Source organism: Coregonus lavaretus (genome assembly GCF_964263955.1).
Source record: "Coregonus lavaretus genome assembly, chromosome: 10".
Classification (NCBI taxonomy): Eukaryota; Metazoa; Chordata; class Actinopteri; order Salmoniformes; family Salmonidae; genus Coregonus; species Coregonus lavaretus.
Window position 1 is genome coordinate 5273924 of NC_139997.1, and position 23424 is coordinate 5297347.

At 42.0% G+C, this 23424-nt stretch overlaps 1 protein-coding gene across 1 annotated transcript in view; it reads left to right on the forward strand.

Annotated features, from left to right (window-relative positions):
* LOC311136092 (kelch-like protein 8) overlaps positions 1-22001 on the forward strand; it is a 36840-nt gene extending 14839 nt beyond the window's left edge. Inside the window, exons 4-10 of the mRNA XM_084170175.1 lie at positions 7028-7214; positions 7450-7593; positions 15178-15289; positions 15467-15635; positions 17815-17974; positions 18670-18871; positions 19115-22001. Of these exons, the coding sequence (XP_084026301.1) occupies positions 7028-7214; positions 7450-7593; positions 15178-15289; positions 15467-15635; positions 17815-17974; positions 18670-18871; positions 19115-19238 (1098 nt within the window). The 3' untranslated portion in view covers positions 19239-22001. The remainder of the gene's footprint in view (positions 1-7027; positions 7215-7449; positions 7594-15177; positions 15290-15466; positions 15636-17814; positions 17975-18669; positions 18872-19114) is intronic.
* The last annotated feature ends 1423 nt before the right edge of the window (positions 22002-23424 follow it).

Consider the following 23424-nt stretch of genomic DNA (forward strand, 5'->3'; position numbering starts at 1 on the left):
GTGTTTGACTCTGATGGTTGTAGTGTTTGACTCTGATGGTTGTAGTGTTTGACTCTGATGGTTGTAGTGTTTGACTCTGTGATGGTTGTAGTGTTTGACTCTGATGGTTGTAGTGTTTGACTCTGATGGTTGTAGTGTTTGACTCTGATGGTTGTAGTGTTTCACTCTGTGATGTTGTAGTGTTTGACTCTGGTTGTAGTGTTTGACTCTGATGGTTGTAGTGTTTGACTCTGTGATGGTTGTAGTGTTTGACTCTGATGGTTGTAGTGTTTGACTCTGATGGTTGTAGTGTTTGACTCTGTGATGGTTGTAGTGTTGACTCTGTGATGGTTGTAGTGTTTGACTCTGTGATGGTTGTAGTGTTTGACTCTGTGATGGTTGTAGTGTTTGACTCTGTGATGGTTGTAGTGTTTGACTCTGTGATGGTTGTAGTGTTTGACTCTGTGATGGTTGTAGTGTTTGACTCTGTGATGGTTGTAGTGTTTGACTCTGTGATGGTTGTAGTGTTTGACTTTGTGATGGTTGTAGTGTTTGACTCTGTGATGGTTGTAGTGTTTGACTCTGTGATGGTTGTAGTGTTTGACTGATGGTTGTAGTGTTTGACTCTGTGATGGTTGTAGTGTTTGACTCTGTGATGGTTGTAGTGTTTGACTCTGTGATGGTTGTAGTGTTTGACTGTGATGGTTGTAGTGTTTGACTCTGTGATGGTTGTAGTGTTTGACTCTGATGGTTGTAGTGTTTGACTCTGATGGTTGTAGTGTTTGACTCTGATGGTTGTAGTGTTTGACTCTGATGGTTGTAGTGTTTGACTCTGATGGTTGTAGTGTTTGACTCTGTGATGGTTGTAGTGTTGACTCTGTGATGGTTGTAGTGTTTGACTCTGTGATGGTTGTAGTGTTTGACTCTGTGATGGTTGTAGTGTTTGACTCTGATGGTTGTAGTGTTTGACTCTGATGGTTGTAGTGTTTGACTCTGATGGTTGTAGTGTTTCACTCTGTGATGGTTGTAGTGTTTGACTCTGTGATGGTTGTAGTGTTTGACTGTGATGGTTGTAGTGTTTGACTCTGTGATGGTTGTAGTGTTTGACTCTGTGATGGTTGTAGTGTTTGACTCTGTGATGGTTGTAGTGTTTGACTCTGTGATTGTTGTAGTGTTTGACTCTGTGATGGTTGTAGTGTTTGACTCTGATGGTTGTAGTGTTTGACTCTGATGGTTGTAGTGTTTGACTCTGATGGTTGTAGTGTTTGACTCTGTGATGGTTGTAGTGTTTGACTCTGATGTTTGTAGTGTTTGACTCTGATGGTTGTAGTGTTTGACTCTGATGGTTGTAGTGTTTGACTCTGATGGTTGTAGTGTTTCACTCTGTGATGTTGTAGTGTTTGACTCTGGTTGTAGTGTTTGACTCTGATGGTTGTAGTGTTTGACTCTGTGATGGTTGTAGTGTTTGACTCTGATGGTTGTAGTGTTTGACTCTGATGGTTGTAGTGTTTGACTCTGATGGTTGTAGTGTTTGACTCTGTGATGGTTGTAGTGTTTGACTCTGATGGTTGTAGTGTTTGACTCTGATGGTTGTAGTGTTTGACTCTGATGGTTGTAGTGTTTGACTCTGTGATGGTTGTAGTGTTGACTCTGTGATGGTTGTAGTGTTTGACTCTGTGATGGTTGTAGTGTTTGACTCTGATGGTTGTAGTGTTTGACTCTGATGGTTGTAGTGTTTGACTCTGATGGTTGTAGTGTTTGACTCTGATGGTTGTAGTGTTTGACTCTGATGGTTGTAGTGTTTGACTCTGATGGTTGTAGTGTTTCACTCTGTGATGGTTGTAGTGTTTCACTCTGTGATGGTTGTAGTGTTTGACTCTGTGATGGTTGTAGTGTTTGACTCTGTGATGGTTGTAGTGTTTGACTCTGTGATGGTTGTAGTGTTTGACTCTGTGATGGTTGTAGTGTTTGACTCTGATGGTTGTAGTGTTTGACTCTGATGGTTGTAGTGTTTGACTCTGATGGTTGTAGTGTTTGACTCTGATGGTTGTAGTGTTTGACTCTGATGGTTGTAGTGTTTGACTCTGATGGTTGTAGTGTTTGACTCTGTGATGGTTGTAGTGTTTGACTCTGATGGTTGTAGTGTTTGACTCTGATGGTTGTAGTGTTTGACTCTGATGGTTGTAGTGTTTCACTCTGTGATGTTGTAGTGTTTGACTCTGGTTGTAGTGTTTGACTCTGATGGTTGTAGTGTTTGACTCTGTGATGGTTGTAGTGTTTGACTCTGATGGTTGTAGTGTTTGACTCTGATGGTTGTAGTGTTTGACTCTGTGATGGTTGTAGTGTTGACTCTGTGATGGTTGTAGTGTTTGACTCTGTGATGGTTGTAGTGTTTGACTCTGTGATGGTTGTAGTGTTTGACTCTGTGATGGTTGTAGTGTTTGACTCTGTGATGGTTGTAGTGTTTGACTCTGTGATGGTTGTAGTGTTTGACTCTGTGATGGTTGTAGTGTTTGACTCTGTGATGGTTGTAGTGTTTGACTTTGTGATGGTTGTAGTGTTTGACTCTGTGATGGTTGTAGTGTTTGACTCTGTGATGGTTGTAGTGTTTGACTGATGGTTGTAGTGTTTGACTCTGTGATGGTTGTAGTGTTTGACTCTGTGATGGTTGTAGTGTTTGACTCTGTGATGGTTGTAGTGTTTGACTGTGATGGTTGTAGTGTTTGACTCTGTGATGGTTGTAGTGTTTGACTCTGATGGTTGTAGTGTTTGACTCTGATGGTTGTAGTGTTTGACTCTGATGGTTGTAGTGTTTGACTCTGATGGTTGTAGTGTTTGACTCTGATGGTTGTAGTGTTTGACTCTGTGATGGTTGTAGTGTTGACTCTGTGATGGTTGTAGTGTTTGACTCTGTGATGGTTGTAGTGTTTGACTCTGTGATGGTTGTAGTGTTTGACTCTGATGGTTGTAGTGTTTGACTCTGATGGTTGTAGTGTTTGACTCTGATGGTTGTAGTGTTTCACTCTGTGATGGTTGTAGTGTTTGACTCTGTGATGGTTGTAGTGTTTGACTGTGATGGTTGTAGTGTTTGACTCTGTGATGGTTGTAGTGTTTGACTCTGTGATGGTTGTAGTGTTTGACTCTGTGATGGTTGTAGTGTTTGACTCTGTGATTGTTGTAGTGTTTGACTCTGTGATGGTTGTAGTGTTTGACTCTGATGGTTGTAGTGTTTGACTCTGATGGTTGTAGTGTTTGACTCTGATGGTTGTAGTGTTTGACTCTGTGATGGTTGTAGTGTTTGACTCTGATGTTTGTAGTGTTTGACTCTGATGGTTGTAGTGTTTGACTCTGATGGTTGTAGTGTTTGACTCTGATGGTTGTAGTGTTTGACTCTGATGGTTGTAGTGTTTCACTCTGTGATGTTGTAGTGTTTGACTCTGATGGTTGTAGTGTTTGACTCTGATGGTTGTAGTGTTTGACTCTGTGATGGTTGTAGTGTTTGACTCTGATGGTTGTAGTGTTTGACTCTGATGGTTGTAGTGTTTGACTCTGATGGTTGTAGTGTTTGACTCTGTGATGGTTGTAGTGTTGACTCTGTGATGGTTGTAGCGTTTGACTCTGTGATGGTTGTAGTGTTTGACTCTGTGATGGTTGTAGTGTTTGACTCTGTGATGGTTGTAGTGTTTGACTCTGTGATGGTTGTAGTGTTTGACTCTGTGATGGTTGTAGTGTTTGACTCTGATGGTTGTAGTGTTTGACTCTGTGATGGTTGTAGTGTTTGACTTTGTGATGGTTGTAGTGTTTGACTCTGTGATGGTTGTAGTGTTTGACTCTGTGATGGTTGTAGTGTTTGACTCTGATGGTTGTAGTGTTTGACTGATGGTTGTAGTGTTTGACTCTGTGATGGTTGTAGTGTTTGACTCTGTGATGGTTGTAGTGTTTGACTCTGTGATGGTTGTAGTGTTTGACTCTGTGATGGTTGTAGTGTTTGACTCTGTGATGGTTGTAGTGTTTGACTCTGTGATGGTTGTAGTGTTTGACTCTGTGATGGTTGTAGTGTTTGACTCTGTGATGGTTGTAGTGTTTGACTCTGATGGTTGTAGTGTTTGACTCTGATGGTTGTAGTGTTTGACTCTGATGGTTGTAGTGTTTGACTCTGATGGTTGTAGTGTTTGACTCTGATGGTTGTAGTGTTTGACTCTGTGATGGTTGTAGTGTTTGACTCTGTGATGGTTGTAGTGTTTGACTCTGTGATGGTTGTAGTGTTTGACTCTGATGGTTGTAGTGTTTGACTCTGATGGTTGTAGTGTTTGACTCTGATGGTTGTAGTGTTTGACTCTGATGGTTGTAGTGTTTGACTCTGATGGTTGTAGTGTTTGACTCTGATGGTTGTAGTGTTTGACTCTGTGATGGTTGTAGTGTTTGACTCTGATGGTTGTAGTGTTTGACTCTGATGGTTGTAGTGTTTGACTCTGATGGTTGTAGTGTTTGACTCTGTGATGGTTGTAGTGTTTGACTCTGTGATGGTTGTAGTGTTTGACTCTGTGATGGTTGTAGTGTTTGACTCTGTGATGGTTGTAGTGTTTGACTCTGTGATGGTTGTAGTGTTTGACTCTGTGATGGTTGTAGTGTTTGACTCTGTGATGGTTGTAGTGTTTGACTCTGTGATGGTTGTAGTGTTTGACTCTGTGATGCAGGACAGATGCTTCTGTGTTAATGTTTATGTCCCCCTGTGTGTTGTGTGTGTTGACTGTGTATGTTGACTGAGATGTTTATATTGACTTTGTTGACTGTGTTGTCTATGTTGACTCTGTGTTGACTGTGTGTTGTGTATGTTGACTGGATTGTGTGTGTTGACTGTATATTGACTGAGATGTTTATGTTGACTGTTGATTGTTATGTGTTGACTGTGTGTTGTGTGTGTTGACTGTCTGTTGTATGTTGACTGTGTTGTGTATGTTGTCTGTGTGTTGTGTATGTTGACTGTGTGTTGTGTATGTGGGGGGTGGCTTAGTGGTTAAGAGCGTTGTGCCAGTAACCGAAAGGTCGCTGGTTCTAATCCCCGAGCCGACTAGGTGACAAATCTGTCGATGTGCCCTTGAGCAAGGCACTTAACCCTAATTGCTCCTGTAAGTCGCTCTGGATAAGAGCGTCTGCTAAAATGATTAAATGTAAAAATGTAAAATGTGTATGTTGACTGTGTTGTGTACAGTGAGGGAAAAAAGTATTTGATCCCCTGCTGATTTTGTACGTTTGCCAAATTACAAAAAAATGATCAGTTTTATCATTTTAATGGTAGGTTTATTTGAACAGTGAGAGACAGAATAACAACAAAAAAATCCAGAAAAAAGCATGTCAAAAATGTTATAAATTGGTTTGCATTTTAATGAGGGAAATAAGTATTTGACCCCCTCTCAATCAAAAAGATTTCTGGCTCCCAGGTGTCTTTTTATACAGGTAACGAGCTGAGATTAGGAGCACACTCTTAAAGGGAGTGCTCCTAATCTCAGCTTGTTACCTGTATAAAAGACACCTGTCCACAGAAGCAATCAATCAATCAGATTCCAAACTCTCCACCATGGCCAAGACCAAAGAGCTCTCCAAGGATGTCAGGGACAAGATTGTAGACCTACACAAGGCTGGAATGGGCTACAAGACCATCGCCAAGCAGCTTGGTGAGAAGGTGACAACAGTTGGTGCGATTATTCGAAAATGGAAGAAATACAAAAGAACTGTCAATCTCCCTCGGCCTGGGGCTCCATGCAAGATCTCACCTCGTGGAGTTGCAATGATCATGAGAACGGTGAGGAATCAGCCCAGAACTACACGGGAGGATCTTGTCAATGATCTCAAGGCAGCTGGGACCATAGTCACCAAGAAAACAATTGGTAACACACTACGCCGTGAAGGACTGAAATCCTGCAGCGCCCGCAATGTCCCCCTGCTCAAGAAAGCACATATACATGCCCGTCTGAAGTTTGCCAATGAACATCTGAATGATTCAGAGGAGAACTGGGTGAAAGTGTTGTGGTCAGATCAGACCAAAATGGAGCTCATCAATTCAACTCGCCGTGTTTGGAGGAGGAGGAATGCTGCCTATGACCCCAAGAACACCATCCCCACAGTCAAACATGGAGGTGGAAACATTATGCTTTTCTGCTAAGGGGACAGGACAACTTCACCGCATCCTTCCCTCAGCCAGGGCATTGAAAATGGGTCGTGGAAGGGTATTCCAGCATGACAATGACCCAAAACACACGGCCAAGGCAACAAAGGAGTGGATCAAGAAGAGGCACATTAAGGTCCTGGAGTGGCCTAGCCAGTCTCCAGACCTTAATCCCATAGGAAATCTGTGGAGGGAGCTGAAGGTTTGAGTTGCCAAACGTCAGGCTCGAAACCTTAATGACTTGGAGAAGATCTGCAAAGAGGAGTGGAACAAAATCCCTCCTGAGATGTGTGCAAACCTGGTGGCCAACTACAAGAAACGTCTGACCTCTGTGATTGCCAACAAGGTTTTTGCCACCAAGTACTAAGTCATGTTTTGCAGAGGGGTCAAATACTTATTTCCCTCATTAAAATGCAAATCAATTTATAATTTTTTTTACATGCGTTTTTCTGGATTTTGTTGTTGTTATTCTGTCTCTCACTGTTCAAATAAACCTACCATTAAAATGGATAGACTGATCATCTTTCAGTGGGCAAACGTACAAAATCAGCAGGGGATCCAATACTTTTTTCCCTCACTGTATGTTGACTGTGTTGATTGTGTGTGTTGACTGTGTTGATTGTGTATGTTGACTGTGTTGATTGTGTATGTTGACTGTGTTGTGTATGTTGACTGTGTTGATTATGTACGTTGACTGTGTTGATTGTGTACGTTGACTGTGTTGATTGTGTATGTTGACTGTGTTGACTGTGTTGACTGTGTATGTTGTGTGTGTTGACTGTTGTGTATGTTGACTGTGTTGATTGTGTATGTTGTGTGTGTTGACTGTGTTGTGTGTGTGTTGACTGTGTTGATTGTGCTGTGTATCCATACCTCCTGTAGGTGCGGCTCCCCCTGCTCCCAGTAGACTTCCTGACGGCCACGGTGGCCAAAGAGGAGGTGATCAAAGGGAACCTGAGCTGCAGAGATCTGCTGGATGAGGCCAGGAACTATCACCTGCACCTTAGCAACAAGGTTGTCCCCGACTTTGAGTATTCTGTCAGAACAACACCTAGGAAACAGACTGCAGGTAATGGACTGGCAGCTTGTCCAACTAATAATCAATCGGCTATGTGATAGTGTTGAGTACATTGCAGAACAATGATAAAGGAAATGTTGGCATTCCTGCAAATCATCATCTTCTTCATTTCTATATTACGAGCCTGACATAACTAAACCCTAAATCGTTAATTGATTCCTCAGGGTGTACATTCATGTGCTCTGAACTCATAACTTCTAACCCCTGACCTCTGCCTCGTCATCAGGTGTGTTGTTCTGTGTGGGTGGGCGGGGAGGTTCTGGTGACCCGTTCCGCAGCATCGAGTGTTACTCCATCAGCAAGAACAGCTGGTTCTTTGGACCTGAGATGAACAGTAGGAGACGACATGTCGGAGTCATCTCTGTAGGAGGTGAGAGGTGGAGGACGAGAGAGACCAAAACTGTTTTTTTATGTGCTGTTTTTCCCCCTGTACTCACTAAATGCTTTGCAGATTAGGGATGGAGAATAGATGTGTGTTGGGAGAGCAGCCGCCATCATAGTAATATTAATTAGGTGTTTATGTTACGAACCCAATAACTAGCTTACGGATATTGTTGTACTCGTTAGTTACACGGTCTGTAACCTGAATGGATGTGTCTAGGGGTCCTAGGCCTAGTTACATGGTCTGTAACTGAATGGATGTGTGCATTTATGTGACAAATCAGTGTGCCCAGGGAGACAGCAATCTTACCTTGGTCCAGGGCCAGCTGTCTCTCTTGACGACCTCTTGGTTGACCAGTCCAAGCGGATTTATTATTTGTTCCACCAAACCAACCAACAGCCTCACGGCTTGCAAGCTGGGACACTGACTGTCGATCACCCTGATTGGCAGCACCTGATGTGCTTATCAACCAGACTCAACACCTGGACAAGGTTTCTGCTGCCCCCTGGGGGAATGGAGTGTGGAAGCGTATCCTGGATAGTGTGTTTGTCTATGTCCAAACACTAACCTTGCTCCCAAATCATAACACTTGTATTTGTCCTATTTCACACATGTACAAGTGTGTATTATATGCATATGTGAATTGGAAATGTGTATTAACTCCCCCTGAGATACCGTTGGAGAGTGGGGTCACGGCCAGGGTCTGTGTTTTCGCAGAAAGGTCTTTATTTGTTTTGTTGGAGTGGTGTATGGTTAGGAGTGGTGTATGGTTAGGAGTGGTGTATGGTTAGGAGTGGTGTATGGAATCTCTCAGGGATGGTCAGAGCACAGAGACTGAGATAATTTGTATTGGTATTTATTATGGATCTCCATTAGTTCCTGCCAAGGCAGCAGCTACTCTTCCTGGGGGTTTATTATGGATCCCCATTAGTTCCTGCCAAGGCAGCAGCTACTCTTCCTGGGGGTTTATTATGGATCCCCATTAGTTCCTGCCAAGGCAGCAGCTACTCTTCCTGGGGTTTATTATGGATCCCCATTAGTTCCTGCCAAGGCAGCAGCTACTCTTCCTGGGGTTTATTATGGATCTCCATTAGTTCCTGCCAAGGCAGCAGCTACTCTTCCTGGGGGTTTATTATGGATCTCCATTAGTTCCTGCCAAGGCAGCAGCTACTCTTCCTGGGGTTTATTATGGATCTCCATTAGTTCCTGCCAAGGCAGCAGCTACTCTTCCTGGGGTTTATTATGGATCTCCATTAGTTCCTGCCAAGGCAGCAGCTACTCTTCCTGGGGGTTTATTATGGATCTCCATTAGTTCCTGCCAAGGCAGCAGCTACTCTTCCTGGGGGTTTATTATGGATCCCCATTAGTTCCTGCCAAGGCAGCAGCTACTCTTCCTGGGGTTTATTATGGATCTCCATTAGTTCCTGTCAAGGCAGCAGCTACTCTTCCTGGGGTTTATTATGGATCCCCATTAGTTCCTGCCAAGGCAGCAGCTACTCTTCCTGGGGTTTATTATGGATCCCCATTAGTTCCTGCCAAGGCAGCAGCTACTCTTCCTGGGGTTTATTATGGATCTCCATTAGTTCCTGCCAAGGCAGCAGCTACTCTTCCTGGGGTTTATTATGGATCTCCATTAGTTCCTGCCAAGGCAGCAGCTACTCTTCCTGGGGTTTATTATGGATCCCCATTAGTTCCTGCCAAGGCAGCAGCTACTCTTCCTGGGGTTTATTATGGATCTCCATTAGTTCCTGCCAAGGCAGCAGCTACTCTTCCTGGGGTTTATTATGGATCTCCATTAGTTCCTGCTGAGGCAGCAGCTACTCTTCCTGGGGTTTATTATGGATCTCCATTAGTTCCTGCTGAGGCAGCAGCTACTCTTCCTGGGGTTTATTATGGATCTCCATTAGTTCCTGCCAAGGCAGCAGCTACTCTTCCTGGGGTTTATTATGGATCTCCATTAGTTCCTGCTGAGGCAGCAGCTACTCTTCCTGGGGTTTATTATGGATCTCCATTAGTTCCTGCCAAGGCAGCAGCTACTCTTCCTGGGGTTTATTATGGATCTCCATTAGTTCCTGCTGAGGCAGCAGCTACTCTTCCTGGGGGTTTATTATGGATCTCCATTAGTTCCTGGCAAGGCAGCAGCTATAGTACTCTTCCTGGGGCCCAACAAAATTAAGGTAATTATACATTTTTAAAAACATGACAATACCTTTCACAGCACATTGTGTGCCCTCAGGCCACTACTCTACTACCACATATCTATAACACAAAGTCCACAAAATGTACATGTTTGGGCTGACCCCGTTTAGTCCATTGTTTGGTTGATTGGCTGTTGGTCGACTGAGATTTTTTTTTTTGTCGAGCAGTAGCAAAACATTTAGAGACGCCTGTCTGATTCACGCCTGTCTGAGACACTTATCTGATTCACGCCTGTCTGATTCACACCTGTCTGAGAGACCTGTCTGATTCACGCCTGTCTGAGAGACCTGTCTGATTCAGGCCTGTCTGAGAGACCTGTCTGATTCAGGCCTGTCTGAGTGGATCAATCCATTGTGGAGGCCACACAACAGTATCACCAGTAGTACATTTACCCTTAATTCCCATAACTTCTAATCTACAATGTTTGTTTGGTTACCGTAATTTCTGTTAATACATTCAATATATTATTAGTACAGTCTTACCGTTCTCATTGTCGGAGTGGACATGTTGTTTGCAGAGCTCAACCTAGGCTACACTTGTGAGGAAAAAGTTTTGGTTTATTTCATTCCATTTTACGAATTGTCAATTTTATTAATTGTCTTTTGTTTGGCGCGCTCCTGTCAGTCTTGATTAAGCACATGCACTTGATTACGCATAGACGTAGGCCTAGGCTACCTGGCCTGTGCTCAAATGTAGGCTTATAAATGTGCCCATTTGGGGATCTGATACTATTTCTGATTGTCTTAACTCACCATCACTGTGGAGCTTCTCAAAAGTAAATTTTTCTTTCGCCTCCAACAACAAGTAAACCAAGTCTGTTTTTACATCCATTGATAATTACAATAGTTCCTCAAAGTAGCCTATTTGAAAAATCTTTCCAGCTCTCTCCATTTCGATAACCACTTAGCATGAAAGGGGGGAAAAAATGTCATGCTCTGATCCTTTGAAAACATCATAAAATAGGCCTACCTGATTACTTCTTATCCCTTGTGCAAATAGCCTACAGCTGTGTCTGTCTGGAGTTCACTGAAGGAGGAAATGCTGAGAATGTTTTATACAATGTTGCAAGTTTGCTAGCACTGGGCCAGACCAAGTCAATAGTTGATACAATGTTTCAAGTTCCATGCAGACAGGCCATGTGTAGCCAATGTGATTTATAGGATATTTATTTTTAGCAGGATATTTTCTACCTGCAATGTTTTTATTTGTTGGCTCTATGTTGGCTATTTTTACATAATGGCAATATAAGTTACTTTTAGATTTGTATCATTTTCATTTAGATATAATTTTTATGAACCACCTGACATTGATTTTGAGATATGAAGACTTTTATTATAAATGAAATGAAACTGTTCAGGGAAAATGTGCATATGAAAATCATAACTGGCAGATCAGTAGAAATGGTACGATAACTTGCCACTCCAAATGGAAAAGGTTGCCGACCGCTGGTGTAGACCATTACTGGTAACTTCAGGAGCGTAACGGCTGCGAAGGACAGCAGCAGCGGGCAGCGTGAGGAGGAGGAGGAGGAGGGTCGGGAACAGGTTTTTCTTCTTCTGGATAGGCTATATTGATCTGTAAGGCTATATTGATCTCTGGCTCCCTCTTTAGTAATTTGTGTGTCTCTTCATTTTTAATCGCAGTGCTTAAAGCATCAGACAAGCTCAGTAGCCTACATATAGTTGATTTTATTCAAACATAGGGTGTGTCTATATATGGAAAAATACACGTTTTAAAATGTAGACCAATCGATTGGAACAGACGACTAGGACGACCCAAGATTTGTTTTGGGTCGGGGACAGCCCTAGTATGTGTGTATAGTGCGTATATTATAATGTGTGTGTACATATATGCGTCTCTTCACAGTCCCGCTGTTCCATAAGGCGTATTTTTATCTGATCTTTAAATCTGACTTTACTGCTGGCATGAGTTACTTGATGTGGAATAGAGTTCCATGTAGTCATGGCTCTATGTAGTACTGTGCGCCTCCCATAGTCTGTTCTGGTCTTGGTGACTGTGAAGAGATCTCTGGTGGCATGTCTTGTGGGGTATGCATGGGTGTTCGAGCTGTGCGCTAGTAGTTTAAACAGACTGTTCGGTGTATTCAACATGTCAATACTTCTCACAAATACAAGTAGTGATGAAGTCAATCCTCCACTTTGAGCCAGGAGAGATTGACATGCATATTATTCATGTTAGCTCTCCGTGTACATTTAAGGGCCAGCCGTGCTGCCCTGTTCTGGGCCAGTTGTAATTTTCCTAAGTCCCTCTTTGTGGCACCTGACCATGTGACTGAACAGTAGGCCAGGTGTGACAAAACTAGGGCCTGTAGGACCTGCCTCGTTGATAGTGTTGTTAAGAAGGCAGCGCAGTGCTTTATTATGGACAGACCTCTCCCCATCTTAGCTATTATTGCATCAACATGTTTTGACCATGACCGTTTACAATCCAGGGTTACTCTCCTCAACTTGCTCAATTTCTACATGATTCATTACAAGATTTTGTTGAGGTTTAGTGAATGATTTGTCCCAAATACAATGCTTTTAGTTTTAGAAATATTTATGACTAACTTATTTCTTGCCACCCATTATGCAACTGACTGCAGCTCTTTGTTAAGTGTTACAGTGATTTCACTTGCCGTGATAGCTGATGTGTATAGTGTTGAGCCATCAGCATACATACACACAGTCTTTACTCCGTGCCAGTGGCAGTGTCATTAGTAAAGATTGAAAAAAGTAAGGGGCCTAGACAGCTGCCCTGGGAAATGCCCGACTCTACCTGGATTATGTTGGAGAGGCTTCCATTAAAGAATACCCTCTGTGTTCTGTTAGACGGGTAACTCTCGATCCACAATATAGCAGGGGATGTAAAGCCATAAAACATACGTTTTTCCAGCAGCAGATTATGATCGATAATGTCAAAAGCTGCACTGAAGTCTAACAAAACAGCCCCCACAATGTTTTTATTATCAATTTCTCTCAGTCAATCATCAGTCATTTGTGTAAGTGCCGTACATGTTGAATGCCCTTCCCTATAAGCATGCAGAAAATCTGTTTGTAATTTTTTTAACTGTGAAATAGCATTGTATCTGGTCAAACACCATTTTTTCCAAAAGTTTACTAAGGGTTGGTAACAGGCTGATTGGTCGGCTGTTTGAGCCAATAAAGGGTGCTTTGCTATTTTTGGGTAGCGGAATGATTTTTGCTTTCCTCCAGGCCTGAGGGTACACACTTTCCTGTAGGCTTAGATTGAAGATGTGGCAAATAGGAGTGGCAATATTGTCCGCTATCATCCTCAGTCATTTTCCATCCAAGTTGTCAGACCCCGGGGGCTTGTCATTATTGATAGACAACAAAAACATTTTCACCTCTTCCACACTCATTTTACGGAAGTCAAAATTACAATGCTTGTGTTGCATAATTTGGTCAGATATACTTGGATGTGTAGGTTCAGAAGTTGTTGGCATGTCATGCCTAAGTTTGCTAATCTTGCCAATTTAAAAAATCATTAAAGTAGTTGGCAATATCAGTGGGTTTTGTGATGAATGAGCCATCCGATTCAATGAATGATGGAGCCGAGTTCGCTTTTTGCCTAAAATTTAATGTAAGGTGCTCCAAAGCTTTTTACTATCATTCTTTATATAATTTATTTGTTTCATAGTACAGTTTCTTCTTCTTTTTGTTCAGTTTAGTCACATGATTTCTTAATTTACAATATGTTTGCCAATCGGCTGTGCAGCCAGATTTATTTGCCATTATTAATTCTGCTGGCTTCCAGCAGTGTTTCCGCTATATTCATTCATAAATCGTGGCCGCCACTCAAAAAAATATGATAGAGATTTTTTTTCTCCCAGGATGGTAAAACGTTTTCAGTGTAAACTTAAATGACTAAAACCAGATATAAAGTATGTAGAAAAGATAATGGACCTATATATTTTTTAATAAGGTCATCTTTGAGAACTAACCAGAATAATAACTAGACAGTCAGGGAGAATAAAAAAAAAATCCCAAAATTAATGTCAAAATGTGTAGAATTGAAGGAAATTTGCTTTAAAGTAATTGTCCAATGTTTCCAGATTCCTATGAAATATGACCTATAATTACTTACAATATGAGTGAAATTGTTTTCCTTCCAAAAAATTGTAATTAAGTATGTTAAAAAGCAGCTTTTCTGTGTTGGAATGGTGTGGGCGTACTCCCAACAACAGAATGGTGTGGGCGTATACCGGTCATAAAAAATATGCATACGAGTAGACTGCTGATTGGCCAGCTCATCCTCCTCAGGAATATGACATCATACTCTATGAAGAAATAGCAAGCATTTTTGAGATACAACTTTTGAGGTGTTTTTTTTAAAGTGTTTTCTTTCTCCAATTTATGCTTTGGCCACATACAAGTATAGGATGAGTCAACAACATTATTTGGGTACGAGTTAACAGAATATTAACTTTTAAAAGTGAGATTTTCACTGGACAGTTATTTTAAACTGCACATTTTCTCACCGCCCCATGGCAAAATGTGTAGAATTGCAGGAAATTGGCTTTAAAACTGGGGCTTTTCTCTCTCAGCCCCATGACAAAATGTGTAGAATTAAAACTGTAACATGTTCTCTCTGGCCCATGGAAAAAATTTGTAGAAATTAAGGAAATTAGCATTACAATTTTCACTATCCCCACCATGCTAACTTTGCCACCGCTGCTGAAAAACATTCTAGGGGAAACACTGCTTCCACTCTGAAAAGCCCATTTGAAATAGGCTAAACCAACGTCAGGCTATAAATAAATCAGGACAAAAGCATCTATAGAGCACTTATTTGGTTTCATTCCACTCTAGAAGCTTTTTAGACACTGTTTCAGGGAAGTGTGATTTGTGTTATTCCAGATATACTCGTTGACCAGTCGTAGAGGATTCCATAGTCGGGATTGTTTCCCCTGCACCAGAGGAGGCTGGTGGGAGGAGCTATAGTAATGGCTGGACTGGTATTAATGGAACAGTGAAACAAGTGGTTTCCATATATTTGACGTGTTTGACTCCGTTCCATTAATTCCGTTCCAGCCATTATAATAATATAATAATATGCCATTTAGCTGACGCTTTTATCCAAAGCGACTTACAGTCATGCGTGCATACATTTTTTTTGTGTATGGGTGGTCCCGGGGATCGAACCCACTACCATGGCGTTACAAGCGCCGTGCTCTACCAGCTGAGCTACAGAGGACCATTACAGTGAGCCCGTCCTCCTATAGCTCCTCCCACCAGCCTCCTCTGCCCCTGCAAAGTTGTGGAGTTGCGTTGACCATATTTTACTATATGTCAGGTTGTGAGTTGTCTGTGGTCTAGTAGTCCTGACCTTGCTCTGGTCCTCTCTCCTCAGGTAAAGTGTATGCAGTAGGGGGCCATGATGGTAGTGAACACCTGGGCAACATGGAGATGTTTGATCCTCTCACTAACAAATGGATGATGAAGGCTTCCATGAACACAAAGAGGTATGTCATGTCTGAAAAAAGACAAGTCTCTAATATGAGTTACAGAGATATTGTTTTAGAAATGTATTTTTTTTTTTTTTTTTTTTTTTTTTACAGCCGATCATAGAGATCCCTAATTATACTCATACTCACTCTGATATACTGCCCAACTGTCAATGCTGTCTTGTATGTGTGTAGGAGGGGCATAGCTCTGGCGGCTCTGGGAGGTCCTGTCTACGCCATCGGGGGTCTAGATGACAACTCATGCTTCAACGACGTGGAGAGATACGACATCGAGAGCGACCGCTGGACTGCCGTGGCGCCCATGAACACACCCAGGGGAGGGGTGGGCTCTGTGGCTTTAGGGGTGAGAACAGCATAGATACATGGCTGCACTGAACATGCAGTATTATATAGTGCCTTCAGAAAGTATTCACACCCCTTTTACTTTTTCCACATTTTGTTGTTTTACAGCCTGAATTTGAGATTTTGTTTCACTTGCCTACACACAATACCCCCATAATGTCAAAGGGGAATTATGTTTTTAGACATTTTTACAAATTTAATTAAAAGTTGAAATGTCTTGAGTCAATAAGTATTCAACCCCTTTGTTATGGCAAGCCTAAATAAGTTCAGGAGTAAACATTTGCTTAACAAGTCTCATAATAAGTTGCATGGACTCACTCTGTGTGCAATAATAGTGTTTAACATTCATTTTGAATGACTTCCCCACACATACAATTACATTTTTAAGGTCGCTCAGTTGAGCTGTGAATTTCAAACACAGATTACACCGCAAAGACCAGGGAGGTTTTCCAACGCCTCACAAAGAAGAGCACCTATTGGTAGATGGGTAAAAAAAAAAAAAGCAGACATTGAATATCCCTTTGAGCATGGTGCCAATTTTTTTACATTTACATTTTAGTCATTTAGCAGACGCTCTTATCCAGAGTGACTTACAGTTAGTGAGTGCATACATCATTTTTTATTTATTTTTATTTATTTTTATACTGGCTCCCCATGGGAATCGAACCCACAACCCTGGCGTTGCAAACGCTGTGCTCTACCACCTGAGCTACATCCCTGCCGGCCATTCCCTCCCCTATCCTGGACAACGCTGGGCCAATTGTGCGCCGCCCCATGGGTCTCCCGGTCGCGGCCAATGGTGACTTTAAAAGAGTTTAATGGCTGTGAAAGGAGAAAACTGAGGATGGATCAACAACATTGTAGTTACTCCACAATACTAACCTAAATGACAGAGTGAAAAGAAGGAATCCTGTACAGAATACAAATATTCCAAAACATGCATCCTGTTAGCAAAAAGGCACTAAAGTAAAACTGCAAAAAATGTGGCAAAGAAATTAACTTTATGTCCTGAATACAAAGCCTTATGTTTGGGGCAAATCCAGCACAACACATCACTGAGTACCACTCTTCATATTTTCAAGCATGGTGGTGGCTGCATCATGTTATGGGTATGCTTGTCATCGGCAAGGAATAGGGAGTTTTTTAGGATAAAAAAAAACAGAATAGAACAAAGCACAGGCAAAATCCTATTTGAAAACCTGGTTCAGTCTGCTTTCCAACAGACACTGGGAGACAAAATTAACCTAAAACACAGGGACAAATCTACACTGGAGTTGCTTACCAAAATGGAGTTGCTTAACAAGACGACATTGAATGTTCCTGAGTGGCTTAGTTACAGTTTTGACTTAAATCGGCTTGAAAGTCTATGGCTAGACTTGAAAATGGATGTCTAGCAATGATCAACAACCAAATTGACAGAGCTTGAAGAGTAAAACAATTGTACAAAAATGTTACAATCCAGGTGTGCAAAGCTCTTAAGAGATTTACCCAGAAAGACACTGTACTCTCTAATCGCTGCCAAAGGTAATTCTAACATGTATTGACTCAGGGGTGTGAAAACTTATGTAAATTTAAATATTTCTGTAACATCTTTTCACTTTGTCATTATGGGGTATTGTGTGTAGATGACTGAGATTTAAAAAAATATATATATTTAATCAATTTTGAATTCAGGCTGTAACACAACAAAATGTAGAATAAGTCACAGGGTATGGATTATTTCTGAAGACACTGTAGAAACCAGGGTCGTGTCCATTAGGGAACAATAAAGAAAACCCTTGTGCAACGGAAAACAGGCATTTCTTATTGGATAAGTTCAGATAGTACCTCCCCCGTTTCACTCAATTTCGGCCTGTTTTATTCTGTTTTGTGCCTAGTGAACACGACCCAGGTGTTTTTTTTAAATATCACATTTAAACACTCAACAGGTGACATTACGCTCCTCGCGTACAATTATTTTATAACCATTTTATACCATTTGAGGAAAGAGATTTTATTCCCTGTGCTGTTTGTGTGATTTGAAGTACTTGAATTTCTGAGCCTCTTTATGTCGGCTTTAAAATATTGTGAAGTTCTAAAATGTAAATGTAAGTTCCGACACCCAAAATGAGCACCTAATTCAGTCCACTTCAAGCACTGAGAATCACTTGTTAACCTTTGTCCTCTCCTGTCCCAATCAGAATCATGTGTACGCTGTCGGGGGTAACGACGGAGTGGCCTCTCTGTCCAGCGTGGAGAGGTTTGACCCCCACCTCAACAAGTGGACGGAGGTCAGGGAGATGGGCCAGAGACGAGCAGGGAACGGAGTCAGTGAGCTCAACGGGTGCCTCTATGTTGTGGGTAAGAGCACAGCACAGCACCACTACATTGACATGTTAATCATTCAGAAGATGTGACAGACTTACAGTAAGTGAATTCAACTTAAACTAGGTGAGACAACCAACATATCACAATCCTTGTAAGTAAAACCATCACATTTATATTTCATATCAGTGTTTTACCACCCATCCTACTGGCTGCTCTTTAACATGGGTCACATGCTTCCCACACACTCACACACACAAGGGGTTGGCTTGTAAACATGAAACAGAAAAGAGAAAAGTTCAATGTTTTGTCAAGTTGGTTACTGATTAAAAGTAATCCATAAGGGTGGGGTGATGTTATTGGCTGAATGTGAAGAGTCCTCTAAAGCTGTTTCAGAGCTCTGGCCTGACTTTTAGCTGACCCTAGTTTAAATGAGTCAGCATTGGTGTGGTTGTGTAGGAGGTGAAGCTACTCATAGGCATTGACCTCGGTGGACAGAGGAGTAGATCTTTGTTGATAAGTCCGCCTGCTGCTTCACTGACCGGGTTATGCTATTCGTATCACGTCTTGCACTGCTTGAGCTGTTATGTATGCACACAACACAACTTACTTTATTTGGGACACGGCGTGTACAACAAGCCTTCCCCTCTGAAATTGCTCATTCATAGTTTGTTAGTCAGGGCTCCGCCGAGGTCTCGCTGATCTCCCCTTCTGTCTTCCCGTCACGTCAGGTGGTTTTGATGACAACTCCCCTCTGAGTTCTGTGGAGCGGTTCGACCCCCGTCTTAGCCGCTGGAACTACGTCTCTGAGCTGACCACGCCCCGGGGCGGAGTGGGCGTGGCCACGGTCATGGGTCGCGTGTTCGCGGTCGGAGGTCACAACGGGAATATCTATCTTAACACTGTGGAGGCCTTCGACCCCCGCATGAACAGGTGAGACGGGGAGAGAGAGCAGGGTTACTGTTCAGGTCAGAGGAAGAGGTTGTACCAGGCAAGTTTTAAACAAGCACACCAAGTATTTCACCCAGGTCTGGTATGGTCAATGCTCTAGCACAGATGAGCAACTGTTTTCTACTTAAATAGGGTCTTTTAGTTTTAAGGTCTGGTGAGTTAACTGAAACTTTATCAAAATACATAACCACCTGGTCTGACTGTATGTCTTGTGTTGTTCCTCAGATGGGAGCTGGTGGGGTCTGTCTCTCACTGCCGGGCCGGCGCAGGGGTGGCTGTCTGTTCCTCTCACATCAGCCAGATCAGGGACGTGGGCCAGGGCTCCAGCAACGTGGTCGACTGCATGTGACGGCTGTATCTGACCACAGGCTGACTGGAAAGACGGCACTAAGACCAGACCTGCACGGAACAAGCACCCATCCCACGCACAGCCACAAGCACTCAACCGCACTGCACGGTCACTGACTAGGAGCATTTGTCCTTCAGCAGTGGTTCCTTTTAGCACTGACTGTAATGTAATCAGTCTCACTATGTAGGGCGGCGTGTACTGATATTATTCAGCTGAAGACACTTCTCTGACTGAACCTTGTCAGTGGAGAGCTGATTTACAAACAATACATGTATTTTCTCTTTTTGTGATGTTTGCAGGTGCAATTCAGTGATGGTGTTTTTTTTGAAAAAGTTTATCGTACTGGATTTTCTTTTGCTTCTTGACTGCTGTGGCTTTGGTTCTTTATCAAAGGAAAATAGCTGACTGATAGTTGAGCTTTAGATGTCATATTAGACAGGCCTTGCATATCAACTTGTATTTTTAAGAGCAACCAGTTAGTACCTATGCTCGGTCAGACCTCACTTTCACAATCATCACTGTCTGAACTGAGAGATCTTCCTAGGTTCCTAGCAGTCTGAACTGAGAGATCTTCCTAGGTTCCTAGCAGTCTGAACTGAGAGATCTTCCTAGGTTCCTAGCAGTCTGAACTGAGAGATCTTCCTAGGTTCCTAGCAGTCTGAACTGAGAGATCTTCCTAGGTTCCTAGCAGTCTAAGCTGAGAGATCTTCCTAGGTTCCTAGCAGTCTGAACTGAGAGATCTTCCTAGGTTCCTAGCAGTCTGAACTGAGAGATCTTCCTAGGTTCCTAGCAGTCTAAGCTGAGAGATCTTCCTAGGTTCCTAGCAGTCTAAGCTGAGAGATGTTCCTAGCAGTCTAAGCTGAGAGATCTTCCTAGGTTCATAGCAGTCTAAGCTGAGAGATGTTCCTAGCAGTCTGAACTGAGAGATCTTCCTGGGTTCCTAGCAGTCTAAGTTGAGAGATCTTCCTAGGTTCCCAGCAATCTCTCACATATAAAACGGTATGAGAGAGAGTACTGTGAAGTTTGGACCGTATCTAGAGGATGGAAAGCTGTGAAGTAAAGACTCGGATGAACATAACAGTGTTTGGGATAAAAATCTGTTGACATTCTATTGACTCCAAATTCCAAATAAGCCACACAAAGGCAATGTTTTTTTCCTTCTGTTTTAGGATTTCAGGGCTTTCTGTCAATTCCTTCTCCTGTAGGCTCCGTGATGCTGAAACCGCTTTCGTGTTAGCATTAGATAGCTGTAGCCTGTATTTGCGTTTGAACAATCATTCCTATCAGACTGATTTTGAGTCTGATTGGGATGTATTTAAACTATGGCGGTCTTTGGCAGAGTTTGACTATCTTGTGATGCAATAAAAGAGGTTGATGCATGCCTTTTGTTACCAGACTGAACGTGTGAAGTTTTGAAATGGCTGAGGGACTAGTGCTAACCCTCAGGACAGACAGTCTGGGGTCTTAGCAGAGTGCAAGCCTGACTCTCTGTGTTCTACTCAAAGATAGCTGGGCTGTCAGTAAACAAGTGTGCTTTCAGATGTGTGAAGAGATGAATCCTCTATCTGCCATAATGGTTCAGATATATTTTTTATATTTGGAGTTTTTATGAAATCAGTGCTGATCTTTGGCGTTATTCTTTAATGTCTTGTCTTGGACTTGTTGCTGTGCACTATCTTCCTGGAGTTGACAGGGGTTTCACTATATTTTGTCCTATGGAAATGTTTATGCTATTTTCAAAATGTTTTGACAGTTGAGTGTCTGCTCTTTTTTGAGGCCTTGTGTTTGAAGATTTTTCCTCAACCTTATTTTCTTGTGACTCCTGGCCAATTCAAGGCCTTTCAGGTAATTCTGGATTTTGATTGTAAGACTGCTGTTGGTCAACAGGTTGACCGAAGACTTTGATTTAAAAATACAAATGTTTGACGAGATGATATACACTTGAGAGTACTAAACATTAGAAACACCTGCCGTTTCCATGACAGACTGACCAGGTGAATCCAGGTGAAAGCTATGATCCCTAATTGATGTCACTTGTTAAATCCACTTCAATCAGTGTAGATGAAGGGGAGGAGACAGGTTAAAGAAGGATATTTAAGGCTTGAGACAAAACATGGATTATTTGTGTGCCATTCAGAAGGTGAATGGGCAAGACAAAAGATTTAATGGGGCAAGCCAAAAGTGCCTTTGAACGGGGTATGGTAGTAGGTGCCAGGCGCACCGGTTTGAGTGACAAGAACTGCAACGCTGCTGGGTTTTTCACGTTCCAACAGTTTTTCCTGTGTGTGTATCAAGAATGGTCCACCACTCAAGGGACGTCCAGCCAACTTGACACAACTTTAGGAAGCATTGGCTAAGACATGGGCCAGCATCCCTGTGGAAAGCTTTCGACACCTTGTAGAGTCCACGCCCTGATGACGAATTGATGGTGTTCTGAGGGCAAAAGGGGATGCAACTCAATATTAGGCGGGTGTTCCTAATGTTTTGTACACTCGGTGTATATTTGCTCTTGTACCCTCCAGTAAGGGAATATTGAACTGTTGCGCCATTTGGTTTGCTGTATTCTACAATTGAACTGTAATGCGTACAGTACACCAGGGATGTGTACTGACTTGCCAACCGTAACATAGAACGTGTCAGTTCAAGCTTTTGTAAATGTGTTGATATTGGTTCAGACGAAATGCTGTGTCTTGTGTTGTATTTTATACAGCTAAAATCTTTTCATTTTTGTTGGTATTACTATAATAAATCTCGTTATCCATGATATGGCTCCAAGATGTCTATTTGTTTTACTCTTTTGGGATTGCATATTGAAGTTAACATGTTCTTTATGGTCTGTATCCAGTGAACAGAATAACTTAGATTCAGATAAAGGTACAGATTCAACCATCTGTTTTCTTCAGTGTATGTGAATTAGGAATCTATGGTTTTATTGTTGTGATGTTTTTTTGCTACTCCACCAATTCACCATAAATCAAGGCCTAGGTTCAATCAGATCAAGCGATAACTGACACCCCCGCATAGCTGATGTTGTGGCGGTGTCAAATAGGTGAGCAGCTTCTCTTGATCATTGTCACGAAGACGCACCGTCCTACTCGCCTTTAGAAGTTCAGAATGCGAAAGTGTTAGGCTACATATAAAGATGCTCAAATTTAAAATCATTAAACGAAATTATGAGGATTTCTATCATCCTAATGGAGGTGTAGATTCCATCTCGCATTCCAGTGTTCCAAACTTGTAAACAAGGCTGCATCGGATTTCTCTTAATGAGAATCCGTGCAGCCAATGGCAGCGTCCACTTTAGGTATAACGCCGGGAGCCGCTTGTGGGTTTGACCGCTCTAACACAGTTCCACCTCCGTTATGCGGATCTAAGTAAATAGAGCCCCAAGTTAAAAAGTAACCATTCAAGGCAGTTTCGGTTATATAATGTTTACAGACTAAAAGTATGTGGTTTTTTAGGAGAATCATAAAATATATTTTGGACTTTGAGATTTCATAAGTGATATTGTGTAAAATTTACCTCCTGATCATGCATCAGCCCATTGTTTCATTAAACTGAAGACATTGAGGATCATGGCATGGGTGTAAGAACATTTTACACTGAGTGCTCTTTCCATGACAGACTGAATTGAGTCTGTTCCGTGGGCTAAAGGGTGTGCAACTCAATATTAAGGTTCCAAATGTTTTGTACACTCAGTGTATAAACACCATCAACTATGCAATCAACCGATCAACGTTAACGTCAGTTTGACCAGATCATGAAATCTATAAGACATTTGGTGTATAGATTCGAACATATATGTCACAGACTGCTTCCCTTTATTTAAATATTCTGCCCCACTTTATGAACTACAACTTATGAAGGCTTTTTAGGGAATTCATAAAGACTATTATTGACCTTTATTTAATCAGCGAGTCACCATTGACGAGGGAACCCTGCGTTTACAATTTCATAAAATACATAAAAAATCTAATGCAATATACATCTAATAAAATACATCACAACACATATTGAACGGACAAACATTAATATACACAAAACACAGTCAATTAAAAACAAACACATTCTTCATTATACAAATCCTCTTGTCTGCTGCCTGAACCGCCCAACGGACACTAACGCATCTATTCGAAATGTATTTTGGAGATCATTCCAAACGTGTGGAGCAAGACAACTGAAGGCT